The sequence below is a fragment of the Heptranchias perlo genome, chromosome 28, assembly GCF_035084215.1.
Source record: "Heptranchias perlo isolate sHepPer1 chromosome 28, sHepPer1.hap1, whole genome shotgun sequence".
In the NCBI taxonomy this organism is placed as follows: domain Eukaryota; kingdom Metazoa; phylum Chordata; class Chondrichthyes; order Hexanchiformes; family Hexanchidae; genus Heptranchias; species Heptranchias perlo.
This window is the reverse complement of record NC_090352.1, coordinates 20,149,405-20,164,194: the sequence shown is the minus strand read 5'-3', so window position 1 is coordinate 20,164,194 and position 14,790 is coordinate 20,149,405. Positions and strand designations below refer to the sequence as shown.

The 14,790-nt window shown below is 43.8% G+C and overlaps 1 protein-coding gene across 3 annotated transcripts in view; it reads right to left on the bottom strand.

The window, feature by feature from the left end:
- Positions 1-14,790, bottom strand: part of LOC137344901 (argininosuccinate lyase-like) — a 29,805-nt gene continuing 15,015 nt past the window's right edge. For all 3 annotated transcript variants that reach the window (XM_068008160.1, XM_068008161.1, XM_068008162.1), the window contains exons 12-17: positions 10,402-10,486; positions 8,869-8,928; positions 6,094-6,177; positions 2,726-2,806; positions 1,549-1,655; positions 1-485 (exon numbers count right to left, since the gene is read on the bottom strand). In XM_068008160.1, coding sequence (XP_067864261.1) covers positions 338-485; positions 1,549-1,655; positions 2,726-2,806; positions 6,094-6,177; positions 8,869-8,928; positions 10,402-10,486 — 565 coding nt within the window. In that variant the 3' untranslated portion in view covers positions 1-337. The remainder of the gene's footprint in view (positions 486-1,548; positions 1,656-2,725; positions 2,807-6,093; positions 6,178-8,868; positions 8,929-10,401; positions 10,487-14,790) is intronic.

Sequence of the window (14,790 nt, the reverse complement as noted above, 5' to 3'; positions counted from 1 at the left end):
TGTATTCCAATAAGATTTATTTTGCTTAAATTTTCCCTTATAGACCAGCTGTGAAATACAGCAGGATACAATACCGTCGGATAGTCTTAAATATCGATTCAAGTTCAATTTACTGTCAATTATCATTGCTCAATTTAACACAATCAACACAGCAATCTGCCTGCCACATTTTGTCTTAATCCAATAACCGTCGATATTTCTAAAGATTCAGTAGAATTTTTTTTTCCTGATAGAAAACTCTTCCTATGGTTAACAAGTCAAAAATCTTGTGTGCTTTTACTGAAAATCACTTGGTGTTCTATCTATCTGCTATTAGTGTTTAAAAGATTTGACAATCTTAAGTGCTCTGTCTTCTTTTTAGCCATGCTCTCAGTTGCTCGATCTGGGCCGTCACGCTGCTGCGTGCAGTGCCTCCGGCTGCTGCGTACTGCTCCACACTGTTGGTGTAATTCCACACCTTTGACACGTCACTCTCAAACAGAGGGCTTTTTGTAAAAATAAGAAGACATTTTATTAGATGCTACTCAACGATTAGCTCTTTGTATCCCAGGAGATTTACGATGACTGTAATTGTTTCAACACTGGACACAACACTCATGCGGTAAAGCCCCAATGCATGCCCACCCTGCCCATCATTATAATTACTATAATTGATCACATTCTATTTAACTTGTTTTTAAATTCCCCCCCCCCCCCCATTACAAAATTACATCTACAGTAAACACATAAGAGAAGCAGAAACAATGGAAGCTCATAGTAAAGCTCTTTCATGGGTACGTCAGGCAGGGGTTTGCCAATATTGTGACAGCAGTGATTTTGTTCATTATCAATCTTTAGCACCTCTTTAGTTTAAAATTGTTTCCTTCCTTGATGTGGAAATGAGGCACCAATTGAAACAAATTTTAAGATTTCAGTATCTGTTTCCCAATAAATGATATGTAAATTTCAAAAGTTAATTTGTTGAAACTTAACCAACATATAATGGTTCTACTCGTAGGTATAAAAGCATTATTTAGATGTTTTTCACAGTAGAAAGAATTAAGTACTAGGGGGAGAAAAGTTCAGATCCACCCTCTGGTAAACCAGATAGTAACAAAAAAATTCAGCTCCCCTTCAGATATCAATAGATTTCCCATCTTCAATATTCATGTGAAGCTCAAGAAACACAAAAAAGAAGAGGTAAGTCCTACACTATTTTATCAGTTGACCATCTGCCTCTTTCTCTTCCAGCCCTCCATCTTCCCAAGTACATCTTCACCAGCACTGCCTCAGCCCTAACCAGGCCTGCATGTCCTGGACTTCCTACTGCTCGCTCCCTGCTGCCCCGCCTCCCATCTCCTCTGAGGAGCCTTAGCCCTTAACTCCCACTTGTTCCTCACACTACCCTCTTACTTCTTCCCACACCTCCACTCTTTGGCCCAGAGCAATGCTGCTGAAGGTGTAATAGTATGAACAGTGAATCACCAACCTATCGTATTTTGTGTATTGACATCTACTCATACTAATCTGTATCAATAAATAAGAACACAACAGATCTATAATACATGCCTAATGGTCTTCAAGTCATCCAGCGAGAGTTGATTTACTTCAATACACTTCTTTTCTGCCAAATGAACAGCTCTTCCAGAAGCACTGTGGGCTTCTCTAAATGGCATCTGCAACGAGACAGATCTGGTCAAGAATTCAGGCATAATAACAAAATATAAACTGACTGAAAAATACACGCACACAGAGTGACTTCATCCATGTGGTAATGGAATTTGTAACTGTATATAGTTCTATACAGTGAGACGTTTGTAGTCTTTAACAGAACTAGGCAGCACAGGCCCATTTAGAGAGGCTACTTTAGGAACCAGACTGAGTTGAAAAGGCTGCACCATTGATACCATGGTTAGATTTCTGTAATGATAGAAAGCTTTAACAAAACAAGGCACAAAAGGCACAAAAACAAGAAGATCACAGTTCAGTCATATAGACTTTCCATCCTTTATGAGTGCTTAATGCATGACAGGTTGTAACAACATCCTGTCTAAACCTGTATTTCTAAGGATTATTTCACATAAAAACAAAAGGACAAAAGATTTTATTTTTATCATCATTGCTAAAGTATCATTAAATATCATGGGAGCAAAGCAATCTGTGCATTAAGAAATCCAGAAAGGAATATAGAATCATGATGCACATCCCAATTTTATCAATGGGATGGATACTCTAATCCTGCACAATTTCTTAATTGTAGTCACCATAGTACAACAAATGGTGAGACTGCAGGAACTACATCAACGTCACCCTCAATAAGACAGTTAGTGGCTTATCAAGTGGAGATAGCAGTAGAATACGGCCGAGTTGTCAGAGCAAAGCAGCAGATCTTATCTGTCCAACTAGAAGTTGCTGGGCAGGCACTTGTATTACTGTACTTTTTGCCCAGTGGCTCTAGATTCCCCAGTGGGATAGACCAAGCTTAGCACATTAGGCTGTAATGCACTAGCTGATCCTAAGTAGACCTACTTGGAATTGATCAATGGAAACAGCCTGATGGCAGTTGGATCTGACGGTTTCACTGTCTGAGGGGTTCAAGGAAGAAGTTCCTTGTTAATCCACAATGGCTGCCTCTCTGGAACATCTCCAGTTGCTATGTCCAGGTAGCTGCCAAATGCACTGTGTGATGTCATGGGAATATTAAAAAAATAACATTTCAGCTTCAATGCGTAGTACAAATACTCACCTTCTTTCGAACCAAGTAATAGGCCAGATCTGTAGCCAGCATGTCTGGGCTCAAAGCTTTCTTCATAGCATGTTCATTGACCTTCAGGAAAACATGACATCACACACAATTAACTAAACAGTCTCTTCTTAAAGGGACAGGAAAGTCATGGGGAAATGCTTCTTGTTCCAAGTAACTCCCTTCTTTATAGAACAAAACATTAGCCCCAGGAGAGTGTTGTTTAAAAAAAAATCAGCTAGGAGACAGTCAAGTGATAAACTAATATCGTCTATGAACAAAAAATACTCTTGGCTTAGACTTTCCTTACCAATTTTTACAAGTATTTAACAGGAATTTAAGTATATGTCCCAGCATTGTGTAAAAGTCGCACCACCTCTGCAACTGGACATGTGCCAGTAATAAGAAACTTAGGGTGCTAAATTGGGCCGTGTAGCGCCCGTTGTTTCGGCGCTACACGGCCTCTCCAACATCCAAGATGGTGTCTTGGCTGCGCACGCACGTTTGCAGCACGACGTGCGCCGGACGCCATCTTGGTATAGGAATTAGGGCATGCGCAAATATCGAACGCCAGAAGCATGTAAATTAAGGAGAAAATGGATATAATCAGTGTGCAACGCTGATTTAAAGTGATAGACAACATTTTGGAACTTAACGCTCAACTCAACGCACAGTCTTAACCCCGACCATCTGAATGTACCTGAAAGTGCCTGGAGGACCCCCAACAGTGCTATTTAAAGGCACCATGCAGGATTTACAGGTTAGTGGCTGGATTATTGCTTCTGGCTGCCGAGACATTTGTAACTGTTTTTGGAGCTCTCCTATACTTGAATACTAGGACACGGGGACATAGCCTAACATTTAGAGCCTGGACGTGCAGGAGTGAAGTTAGGAAACGCTTCTACACACAAAGGGTGGGAGAAGTTTGGAACGCTCTTCTGCAAACGGCAGCTGATGCTAGCTCAATTGTGAATTCTAAACCTGCGATTGATAGATTTCTGTGAACCAAGGGTATTAAGGGATATGGGGCTAAGGCAGGTATATGGAGTTAGGTCACAGATAAGCCATGATCTCATTGAATGGCAGAACAAACTCGAGGGGCTAAATGTCACTTCCACTCGCTGCCTCCTGATATGTGCCACCTTCTCCTGCAAGAAGCGGGACGTGTGTCTGGGTGATGTACCTGTCATGGTTGAATAGCTGCCAGTGTGAGTGGTCTCTGAGTTGTGGGTGGGCAGCTTGCGGGTGGTAATGTGTAAGGGTGAGAGGAAGCATTTGATTGGAAGAGTTGAGTACTGGTGGAAAGAGCTTGTTGGTATGTGGGTGATGGGGGGTGTAGTGTGTGGAGCAGTGGATGAGGCTAGTGGTGGAGTTTGTAGGAGATCACGGTTGACCTCACTTACCTTGACCACTCATGTCAAAGCATTGAACTTCTTCCTGCACTGCATCGATGTTCATGATGCCATGCGCTTGGCATTGACTTCATCCCCCGCTGTCTCCCACTGCCTTTTGGGTATATGCCTGGAGGGCCTCTTGCCGCACCCCCCCCCCCTCCCCCGCGGATATAGGATGTCCCTCCGTCTGTCCACCTCATGCACCAAGGCCTCTAGTGCATCAGTAGAGAACCTTGGTGCACGCACTCTCGCAGGCTCAGATCAGCAGATTGGTGAGGTCTGGAATTTAGTAGTGTGCAACTTTTATCCAATGTTTTAACATAACTCATCAATTTGTAAACATAGGTATGGGAGATACATTTGTGTTTTGCATGTGTGATGTCCGATCTCCGTTCAGACTCCGTGCAGACAGCAGACTGTTATTTTCAGCAAATAACAGGTACCGGCTACCTTTAAGAGATTTTTAAGAGACAGCGTGCCTTTCAGAGATTGGAGCTCCCCCTGCTGGTGGAAAGTGCAAATTGCATTGAAACCTCATGTTAAGACTGATTTCCAATACTGCTTGCAGGTAAGTCCTTAGGCCTGACGAAAGTCTTGTCCTGCCTGCGCAGGGGCCATTGGACGTGGGGTAATAGCGGATAGTGCTACCCCCACCCAATAATAGGCCCTATCCAATTTTTTTTTAATATTCATTTTTTTATAAAAGCACAAATGTAAATCTAGTAATAGGATAGTTCTTGTTCTAATTAGAGTAATAGATCTAAAGGGTATCTTAAATTAATAACTGTTAAATAACAATCACATAATCATTGAGGCATTTTAATTTTTGAATTAATTTTTGCTAGGATATCAAATCCTAGGGAATGGAACAGATCTTCCAATTTTGTCATTGAATGTTTGCATCAAATGGATTCGCAGTTTGCGTACAGATTAAAACTCCCTAACTCAGTCCTCATGTCTTTAGTCTTCCCTCAGAAAAGCCACTGCAGTAGTGTGAATCTCTCCACTTCCCATACCTCTGAGTGAAATGATACAAACAAATGCCAAATTGGAGTCAACTTGGCGTGGTGGACCCACGGGCGTGATTTTAGCTGGGAGACGGGAACACAGAAGCCAAGTGAGTGCGGTGCAATCTACGATCGCAACTCAACTGAAGGTGAGTATTTGTGCTTCCAGACTTCCCACACGTCAGGCAGCCAGATTGACAGGCCTGTCGGAAGGGAAAGGAGCCGCAAATGAGAGAGGGGGGCTGGAGGGAGAGAGAGATCATGGCCCCTGGAACAAATTGGAGGGGTGGATGACATCGGGGGTGGGGGGGGGGGATGCCCGTGAGGATTGGCAGCTCCACCATCCAGGAGCGGGTGGGGGTCGGCCGGGGGTCCTGTCACACCAGGTGAGCTTGTTGGGCCTGGATGAAGCACTCCTACTCCTCCTGGCCCACAAGCAGTGCAATAAAGGTATTCGCCTCACGGATCCAGCCCTTCCCATCTGCATTCACCTGACAAGAATTGGAAGCGATGGGAAACCTGAACAGGTAAGGTTAAATTCATTTTACTTTCGCGATATACAAAGAATTAAGTACCTCAAGTGTTTCAATGTGGTACATTGCCCCTTTAAGTATCAGCCCGCCAGCTTTAAGTGGGGGCAGGACTTCCAGGTGTCTGTTGTGCACACACATCCAAACCTGCCTGGGACAAACCCAGAAGTGGGCAAGTTGGAGCCAGGATGCGGTCCAACTCCAAAAAGCTAGTATTTTAAACTCCCACCCGTCCCCAACCCAACCGTACTTGGGGGTTAAAATTATCCCCATGTTCTCCAGGTTTGACTCTGTCCTTACAGCCAGCAGACGGAGCAAACTCTGATTCTACCAATCTGGGCTGGGTTCCAATTGAGGCCCCAGAAGTGAAAGGCAAATGTTTAGCCCACTTTGCCACTCAGCGTTAATTTTATTCTGAAGGTTAAAGAAGAGGCTATTACCTGTAATGTAGAGAATACGCCCGATGCCACTTGGAGTACTGCGGTGACAGTGTCAATGCTTTCAAACACTGGCTCTTTACCTTCCTGTAAAAGTGAAACAAATTCTCATCAGACAGAACTATTATTTTCTTCTTGCTTTCCTTCCTTCTTTTCCCACCCCATTTTTCTCCCCTTTCCGTGAAGAGGTCAATTCCCTGCTGATGTACGGGGAGAGGGCTATGGGGAGAGAGCGGGTCAGTGAAATTAGTTTTGGATTGTTCTAACAAACAGATGACACAGGCAAGATGGGCTGAATGGCCTCCTTACATGCTCTAAACCTCTATGGTTGCTGGCTGCTCTCCTGGAACTCATTCAAGTGGCCATTCTTCTTGCGAGAGTCTTTACAATGAGCATTGACAATCTATTTCATCGTGGGGTGAGGACATAACAACCAACCCTGATTCTCTCCTCAGCTGATGCTCCAGCAGGGCTCACTGAATAGTGATAGGAACAGGAACCCAGGATGAATATCCCCTCCCAATCCAGAAACACTAAACCAATTGTAGTGCCTCTATTGCTGCCACGGAGAAGATTGGCTAACTCAGCACAGACGAAGCACCTTTAATAAGAAGAATCTGGTTTGCATTGGCTCAGTGTTACATAGCTAAAGAACAATGAAACAGGTCTAACATAAGAACTATTGGCTATTTGATATGAACTCAGGTTCAGGATTTTTAAGGGTTAATTCTCAATGATTCAGTGACCTTTCTGCTTCCTTCATGGGGCGATGCAAACTGGTGCCACTGAGGCAAAGAGAGGATTGGTGTGAAATTTTTTGAATTCAAGTTCATTCTCAGCATGTGGCATCGCTGGCAATTTCTAGTTGCCTAGTTATGGTGGACCTCCTTCTTGAAGCACTGCAGCTTGCTAGACCACTTCAGAGAGCAGTTAAGAGTCAACTACGTTGGTGTGGGTCTGGAGTCATGTGTAGGCCAGACCAGGTAAGGACGGCAGGTTTCCTTCCCTAAAGGACATTAGCGTTTTTACAACAATCCGACAGCTTCATGGTCATTTTTACTGATACCAGCTTTTCATTTCCAGAATTTTTAAAAACCGAATTCAAATTCTCAAACTGCCATGATGGGATTTAAATTCACATTCTTTGGATTATTAGTCCAGGCCTTTGGATTACTAGTCCAGTAACATAATTACTAACCTACTGTACCCAGGCTGGATTCACACAAGAGTTAATGAGCCAGCCATCAAAACTGTTATCTTTATCAGACTGAGACGAATAGATAAGTTGTTAACACATTCAAAACACTTCTGGTAAACATTTACACATTAAAGACTGGAATATCTGATGGTTTGAGGGCCACAGGAGCTAGTTTCAAGAAATTCCCACCCACACATGGACAGCAGCCAGTTTAATTGGCAGCGCCTCTGGCCAACTTCTGGACAGAGTGGGAATCAGAGGTCCAAAAAGTCAAACTTCATGTTGAGGGGGGCCACAAAAGAACACATGTTCAGGGTCAATTGGGAGAGGCAGGTTAGGTCCAGACCGGTCTACTTTAAAAAGAGAGCCCACCAGCCCCTGAACTGGTCTGATTCAATGATAGGGCTGATGAAAGAAAAGTGTTAATTAGACAGCTAACTCGGGCAGAGTGGAGAATTTTTATTATTTTTTCTTATTTATGAGTTGAACTAAGGTGAGATTTGCTAGAACAGTTAATCTGTACATTCACTTACTGACTGCAAAATAAAGCAGTTTAATGATTTGTCTCTGAAGTGATAATCAGTCCACCTTTGGAAGATCGGAGAAGTATGCATGGGGGCTCATGCGATGATCACAATATCCAGTTCATATAACAAGGGGGTCTCATTGTTACACCCCTAAAGTCAGACTTTTGCATGTCTAGATATTGGGTGGTGAAAGTAAATTCCTGCCTGTGAGGGACATAGAGTCTGCTCATGGGAGACAACGGGGATGCTAACCCGAGAGAATGTCTAGAGCAGATCTGAAATTTGCAACCTGGCCTCAGTGTGACATGCTTTCTTTCGAAGCACTAAGCTTAGATTCTGACTAAGGACGTTGATTCAGCCGTCTTCCAGCCCGATTACTGGGCTCAACTAACTTGTAAAACTCCTTTACAGTGTTGTCACTACAATTTCAGGAGAAATTTTCACATGCTTACATTATAAGCAATTTTTTTTCACAAGAATCCAATAACGTGCAATTAAGGGGCATGTGAAATTTTTGTTCTAAAGCCCATTTGAATTGTGAAAAATGGTGATCAGGTTATGAGGAGAAGGTATTTTGATCTATATGGTGAATGTTTTTATACAGTGTCTTGTCATATCTCTCAACATTCCCAAGACTTTTCACATCCAGTAAATTACTTTTTGACATGTTGTCACTTTTTATGTAGGTAAATGCAGCAGCCATTTTGTACACAGCAAGATTCCACAAACAGCAATGAGAAGAATGGCCAGTTAACTTTAGAATACTAGGCTGAAGTACTGGTGGTGACAATTGTACCAATGGTCATGGTTGTGGTGGTGATAGTTTTAGGTTATAAAAAAATAAATGTGCCAGACAATAAACAAACATTTTCTAAGACATTTTTACAAAATCTGTACATTAGCCTTAAATACAAAAGTACTACCACCTTTTTATCTTTTCAGAAAAACTCAAAAGAGATTTTTGGGAAAGGAAACAAAAAGAATGATATGATTGATTACAACTTTACTGTTGAAGTATATTGAGACACATATCCTGAAACAGGCCCTGTCTACCTGCAGATCCTTATTGTATGCGCTTGGCAGTCCCTTAAGACTCATTAAAAATCCAGAGAACTGTAAAAAGGAATAAAAAAGGATAATTAATAGAAAAATAGTGATGCCGAGTAATGGCTTTCAAACATTGTAAAATCTAGTGAATTGGTTGCTCACATGGGGCATGATTTTATCAGGCGGTGGTGGGGTGGGGTGGGAATTCCTGATGCAAACCCGGAAGTACGAGTTTCCCGGACGTCCTTACAATTTTGATGTAAGGATATCTTTTATTTTTTTTGTACTTTTCCCGTCCCGACAGAGGCCAGCCTGATTGACAGTCGGACAGGAGAAGAGGAAGGAAGAGGACGTGAAAAGGTATGTGCTAGATGGGGGGGGGACAGTCATTGTGGGGGGGGGGAATCAGGGGTCTCCAGGGGCTGGGGGGTTAGTCATCGGGAGGGCAGAAATCGTGAGAGGGGAGTCAGAGACCGTGAGTGGGGTGGGGGGAGGTCGGAGACCGTGAGAGGGGGGTTGGAACTTGTGGTGGGGCGGTCAGACATCATGGGGGTGGGGTCGGAGACCACGGTGAGGGTGGGGATTGTTCGATCATATTTGTAGGGTCCCTGCAGGTAGCCTTGTTGGGCCTGGGAGAAGCACTTCTGCTCCTCCATGCCCATAAGCAGTGCTATAAAAACACTTACCTGCAGTTTCAAGTCTTTTTGCCTCCTCCCTCATGGCGTGAAGGAGAAGGCACGGGAATCCTAGCCCCCAGGGGTTAAACGCAAAAAAACATTCAAAATGTCTTTGACCAAGTTTTTGGTCACCTGTCCTAATATCTCCTTATGTGGCTTGGTGTCAAATTTTGTTTGGCAATGCTCCTGTGAAGCGCCTTGGGACGTTTTCATTACGCTAAAGGTGCTATATAAATGTAAGTTGTTGTTGTTAAGGTTTGTGTGAAAAATGGTCACTTGGACAATATGCTGGAAGACAAGGCCCTTGTGAAACTGTACTCCAGCAAATGGAGGGGGAAATATTGGAGGACAAAAAACTATTTCCAGGTAGTCTACATTAACAGTTAGGAATTACAAATTGGGAGTTACAGTGGAAGCCTAATTTTTGCACTGGGACTCGTTTCTGAATACTAGTTTTAATGAGAGTGAGTGAGCGAGTGCACGTGTGCATATACAGAAGCTGAGAGACAACAGTGCTGAGTCATGAATATTTTGTACTTTGTAGTACGTGTGTGAAAACATCACACACTCTCAGGTCAGATCTTGTGTAAACCATCACACAATTCTGGCAGTGTGCCTTCACTTCTCAATATCTTGGTGACTTGTCATTTTTGTTCCTCTCTTTAAAAAACACGGAGTTTTTGAAATTGGGACATTGTCTTTCATGAGTACTAATGTACTAATCAATAGTTTAGACGTGATTGTATTTGGACTTGTTGATTAACATTCAAGAGTTGTAGCTTAGTTATAAATAATCATTGAGTTAGAATGAGGGAACAGCTGAACTGATGTGACTCTTCACACGATCACACAATATCCTTACCTGCCCAAATACGCGTCCAGCCTTGCCTCGGATCAGTTCCAAACTGTCTGCATTCTTCTTCTGGGGCATCAGGCTACTCCCCGTGCTGAAAGAACAAGTAAACTCTCACCACAATCAGACATCTAAATCGTCTATTGTATGTGCATTGCAGTTCTTCTCTTCCCTCAGGGGTACAGGAACAGAGAGATCTGGGGGTCTATGTACACGAACCATTGAAAGTGGCAGGGCAGGTTGAGAAAGCGATTAAAAAAGCATACGGGATCCTGGGCTTTATAAATAGAGGCAGAGTACAAATGCAAGGAAGTCATGAGGAACCTTTATAAAACACTGATTCGACCACAACTGGAGTATTGTGTCCCGTTCTGGGCACCGCACTTTAGGAAAGATGTGAAGGCCTTAGAGAGGGTGCAGAAAAGATTTACTAGAATGATTCCAGAGATGAGGGCATAGAATCATAGAAAGGTTACAGCAAGGAAGGAGGCCATTCGGCCTACCGAGTCCGTGCCGGCTCTCTGCAAGAACAATCCAGCTAGTCCCGCTTCCCCGCCCCTATCCCCGTAGCCCTGCAAATTTTTTCCTTTCAAGTACATATCCAGTTCCCTTTTGAAGGCCATGATTGAATCTGCCTCCACCATCCCCTCGGGCAGTGAATTCCAGATCCTAACCATTCGTTGCATAAAAATTTTTTCCTCATGTCACCTTTGGCACTTTTGCCAATCACCTTAAATCTATGTCCTCTGGTTCTTGACCCTTCAGCCAATGGGAACAGTTTCTCTCTATCTATTCTGTCTAGACCCATCATGATTTTAAATACCTTTATCAAATTTCCTCTCAACCTTCTCTGTTCCAAAGAGAACAACCTCAGCTTCTCCAGTCTATCCATGTAACTAAAATCCCTCATCTCTGGAATCATTCTAGTAAATCTTTTCTGCACCCTCTCTAAGGCCTTCACATCTTTCCTAAAGTGCGGTGCCCAGAACGGGACACAATACTCCAGTTGTGGTCGAATCAGTGTTTTATAAAGGTTCCTCATGACTTCCTTGCATTTGTACTCTGCCTCTATTTATAAAGCCCAGGATCCCGTATGCTTTTTTAATCGCTTTCTCAACCTGCCCTGCCACTTTCAATGGTTCGTGTACATAGACCCCCAGATCTCTCTGTTCCTGTACCCCTTTTAGAATTGTGCCCTCTACTTTATATTGCCTCTCCTCGTTCTTCCTACCAAAATGTATCACTTCGCATTTTTCTGCGTTAAATTTCATCTGCCATGTGTCCGCCCATTCCACCAGCCTGTCTATATCTTCTTGAAGTCTATCACTATCCCCCTCACTGTTCACTACACTTCCAAGTTTTGTGTCATCTGCAAATTTGGAAATTGTGCCCTGTACACCCAAATCCAAGTCATTAATATATATCAAGAAAAGCAGTGGTACCGACCCCTGGGGATCACCACTGTACACCTCCCTCTAGTCCGAAAAACAACTGCTCACCACTACTCTCTGCTTTCTGTAACTTAGTCAATTTTGTATCCATGCTGCTACTGCCCCCTTTATTCCATGGACTTCAATCTTGATGACAAGTCTATTACACGGCACTTTATCAAACGCCTTTTGAAAGTCCATTTACACCACATCAACTACACTGCCCTCATCTACCCTCTCTGTTACCTCATCAAAAAACTCTATCATGTTAGTTAAACATGATTTGCCTTTAATAAATCCGTGCTGGCTTTCCCTAATCAATCCACACTTGTCCAAGTGACTGCTAATTCTGTCCTGGATTATCGTTTCTAAAAGTTTCCCCACCACCGAGATTAAACTGACTGGCCTATAGTTGCGGGGTTTACCCTTACATTCTTTTTTGAACGAGGGTGTAACATTTGCAATTCTCCAGTCCTCTGGCACCACCCCCGTATCTAAGGATGTTTGGAAGATTATAGCCAGTACTCCCACAATTTCCACCCTTACTTTCCTCACCAACCTAGGGTGCATCCCATCCAGACCGGGTGACTTATCTACTTTAAGTACAGCTAGCCTTTCTAGTACCTCCTTTTTAACGAGGAGAGGCAATATAAAGTAGAGGGCACAATTCTAATATCTCAACTACATCTTCCTTTACTGAGACTCTGGCAGCATTTTCTTCCTTGGTAAAGACAGATGCAAAGTATTCATTTAGTACCTCGGCCATGCCTTCTGCCACCATGAGTAGATCTCCTTTTTTGGTCCCTGATTGGCCCCACCCCTCCTCTTACTACCCATTTACTGTTTACATGCCTATAGAAGACTTTTGGATTCCCTTTTATGTTTGCCCGAAGTCCATTCTCATACTCTTTCTTTGCCCCTCTTATTTCCTTCTTCACTTCCCCTCTGAGCTTTCTATATTCAGCCTGGTTCGCATTTGTGTTATCAACCTGACATCTGTCATATGCCCCTTTTTTCTGCTTCATCTTACTCTCTATCTTTTTTTTCATCCAGGGAGCTCTGGCTTTAGTTGCCCTACCTTTCTCCCTTGTGGGAATGTACCTGAACCATCTCCTCCTTAAAGGCCGCCCATTGTTCAATTATAGTTTTGCCTGCCAATCTTTGATTCCAATTTACCCGGGCCAGATCTGTTCTCATCACATTGAAATTGGCCCTCCTCCAATTGAGTATTTTTACTTTAGAGTGGTCCATGTCCTTTTCTACAGCTATTCTAAACCTTATGATACTATGATTGCTGTTCCTTAAATGTTCCCCCACTGACACTTGCTCCACATGGCTTGCCTCATTCCCCAGAACCAAGTCCAACAATGCCTCCTTCCTCATTGGGCTGGAAACGTATTGGTCAAGAAGGTTCTCCTGAACACACTTCAAAAATTCCCCCCCTCTTTGCCTCTTATATTATTACTATCCCAGTCTATATGAGGCTAATTGAAGTCCCCTGTTATCACTAATCTATGGCTTTTGCACCTCTCTGTAATTTCCCTGCAAATTTGCTCCTCTATATCCTTCCCATTAGTTGGTGGCCTATAGAATACACCCAGTAGTGTAATGGCATCTCTATTGTTTCTTAACTCTAACCAAATAGATTCTGTCCTTGACCCCTCCAGGACATCCTCTCTCTCCAGCACTGCAATATTCTCCTTAATCAATAATGCCAACGCCCCCCCACTTTCTTCCCTTCCCTATCTTTCCTGAACACCTTGTACCCAGGAATATTTAGTACTCAATCCTACCCTTTTTTGAGCCAGATCTCCATTATCACCACAACATCATATTCCCATGTGGCTAATTGCGCCTGCAGCTCTGCAACCTTGTTTAACACACTTCGTGCGTTTACACACATGCACTGTAAACCTATCTTAGACTTTCTTGTACTCTCTCTTAGTCTGGTCCCATCTACCACAGTACTATTTCTTGCTCTAGTGCTATCTTTCTCTCCCAATCCTTTAAGCACCTTGTTTCACCTTTCCAATGCTACATCCTGGTGCCCATCCCCCTGCCAAATTAATTTAAACCTACCCCCCCCCACAGTACTTGTGAACTTCCCCGCGAGGACATTGGTCCCAGCTCCGTTGAGGTGCAACCCGTCTGGCCTGTAGAGGTCCCACCTCCCCCAGAACTGGTCCCAATGTCCCAGGAATCTTGCACCATCTCTCCAGCCATGCATTCATCTGCTCTATCTTCCTATTTCTAAACTCACTAGTCCGTGGCACCGGGAGTAATCTGGAGGTTACTACTTTTGAGGTCCTGCTTCTTAATCTCTTTCCTAACTCCTTAAAATCTGCCTGCAGGACCTCTTCCCTCTTTCTACCTATTTCATTGGTATTGATATGGACCACGACCTCTGGCCGTTCACCCTCCCCCTACAGAATGTTCTGCAGCCGCTCAGTGACATCCTTGACCCTGGCACCAGGGAGGCAACATACCATTCTGGAATCACGTCTGCAGCCACAGAAACGCCTGTCTGCTCCCCTAACTATGGGATTCCCTATAACTATCGCTCTTTTGACCTTTCTCCTCCCCCCCTGTACAGCTGAGCCATCCATGATTCTATGGTCTTGGTTCTGGCTGCTCTCTCCAGGGGAGCCCTCTCCCTCACCAGTATCCGGTTAGAGAGTGAGATGCCCTCAGGGGACTCCTGCACTACCTGCCTGGTCCTCCTTGTCTGTCTGGCGGTCACCTAGTCCCTCTTTGCCTGCACTTTCTTAAGCTGCGGGATGACCACCTCCTGAAACGTGCTATCCATGTGGCTCTCAGCCTCGCGGATACACTGCAGCGACGCCAGCTGCTGCTCAAGCTCCAAAACCTGGAGCTCGAGCTCCTCCATCTGACAACACTTCCTGCACCTGTGGTTGTCCAGGACACGGGAAGCGTCCTGGAGTACCCACATGGCATAAGATGTGCATTC